Source organism: Nannospalax galili, unplaced genomic scaffold (genome assembly GCF_000622305.1).
Source record: "Nannospalax galili isolate Female #2095 unplaced genomic scaffold, S.galili_v1.0 C48998207, whole genome shotgun sequence".
NCBI classification, from domain to species: Eukaryota; Metazoa; Chordata; class Mammalia; order Rodentia; family Spalacidae; genus Nannospalax; species Nannospalax galili.
This window is the reverse complement of record NW_008476123.1, coordinates 1-1413: the sequence shown is the minus strand read 5'-3', so window position 1 is coordinate 1413 and position 1413 is coordinate 1. Positions and strand designations below refer to the sequence as shown.

The 1413-nt window shown below is 59.7% G+C and overlaps 1 protein-coding gene across 1 annotated transcript; it reads left to right on the top strand.

Annotated features, from left to right (window-relative positions):
• Positions 1–104: 104 nt before the first annotated feature.
• Positions 105–532, top strand: LOC108490412 (arylsulfatase D-like; the record flags this gene model as incomplete). The annotated part of the gene is made up of 1 exon (XM_017796468.1): positions 105–532. A coding segment is annotated over one exon (428 nt), but the record flags the coding sequence as incomplete, so codon positions are not given.
• Between the last annotated feature and the right edge of the window lie 881 nt (positions 533–1413).

Below are 1413 nucleotides of genomic sequence, written 5' to 3'. Positions count from 1 at the left end.
CTCCTTTTCCCCTTTTCCTGGCTGCATATGTTTCCTCGCGGCACAGACGGGAATTTTCCACACACGCCACCCTGACGTCGTTTTCTGTGTCGTTTCCACCTCAGGCAAGTGGCACCAGGGCCTCAGCTGCGCGTCCGCGTCGGATCTCTGCCACCACCCCCTGAACCACGGGTTCGAGTACTTCTACGGAATGCCCTTCACGCTGGTCAACGACTGCCACCCCGACCGGCCCCCCGAGGTGGACGCGGCCACCCGTGCGAAGCTGGTGCGGTGCACGCAGGTCCTGGCCTGGGGGGTCGCGACGCTGATGGTGGCCAGGCTGTGCGGCCTGGTGTCCACGTCCCAGAAGGCGCTGGTGGGCCTGGCCGGCCTGGTCCTGCTGTTCTTCCTCACCTGGTTCGCCAGCTTCGGCTTCGTGCGCCGCTGGAACTGCATCGTCATGCGCAACCGTGACGTCACGGAGCAGCCCCTGGCGCTGGAGCGAGCGGCTGGCCTCATGCGCAGGGAGGCGGTGTCCTTTATCCAGAGGTAAACCCCGTGTTCCCATTCGTGTGTTGACCTGTTGCATCGCTATGACGCAATCCATGGGCGAATAAAGTCATACACAAGGAAGGTCAGTGCGGGGCAGGGTTTGAGGAGGGCTAGCCTGAGGTCACTGGGCTGCAGGGCTCTGGGCCTGTGGTGGCGCAGAGCATCGTGGGAGCACGGGATGGAGCAGAGCTGCTGACCTCACGGTGCACAGGAAGTTTACACTGGAGATGGGGTTCCGGTGTCCCCTTCCGGGACACGCCCCTATGACGCCACTTCCACTAGACCCCCCCCACCTCCCAGTGTCCCACTGAGCTCTGAATCCATCCCTGGATAAACCCACTAATGACATCAGAGTCCTCATGATGCAATCACCTCCCAAACGTCCCCATCAGTGGGGACCGAACCCGCCAAAAAAACACCATCTTAGGAATATTATATACCAAAGAAAAGCGAGGCAGAAGACACTGGGGTCCCAGCGTCTCCTTCCAGGACACGCCCCCGATGACATCACTTCCTCCCACCAGTCCCCGCCTCCTAATTTCCCCCACCTTTCAATATCCCACTGAGCTATGAACCATCCTTGGATGAACCCACTGATGATGTCAGAGCCCTCATGATGCAATCAGCTCCTAAAGGCCCCAGCAGTGGGGACCAAGCCTGCCACAATCAGCCTTTGAGGAATACTACATAGGTCAGAAAACTGAGATAGAAGAGACTGGCCCCTTCAAGGACACGCCCCAGTGACGTCACTTCCTCCCACTGGTCCCTACTCTGTCCTTCTGACTCTGTGCAGCACCCCAGCCACGGTGTTCAAGTCCCAGCACCCGAGAAGCACCCGAGAGGCACCCGAGAAGTATCTGAGGGGCAGAGGGATGTCTGTGA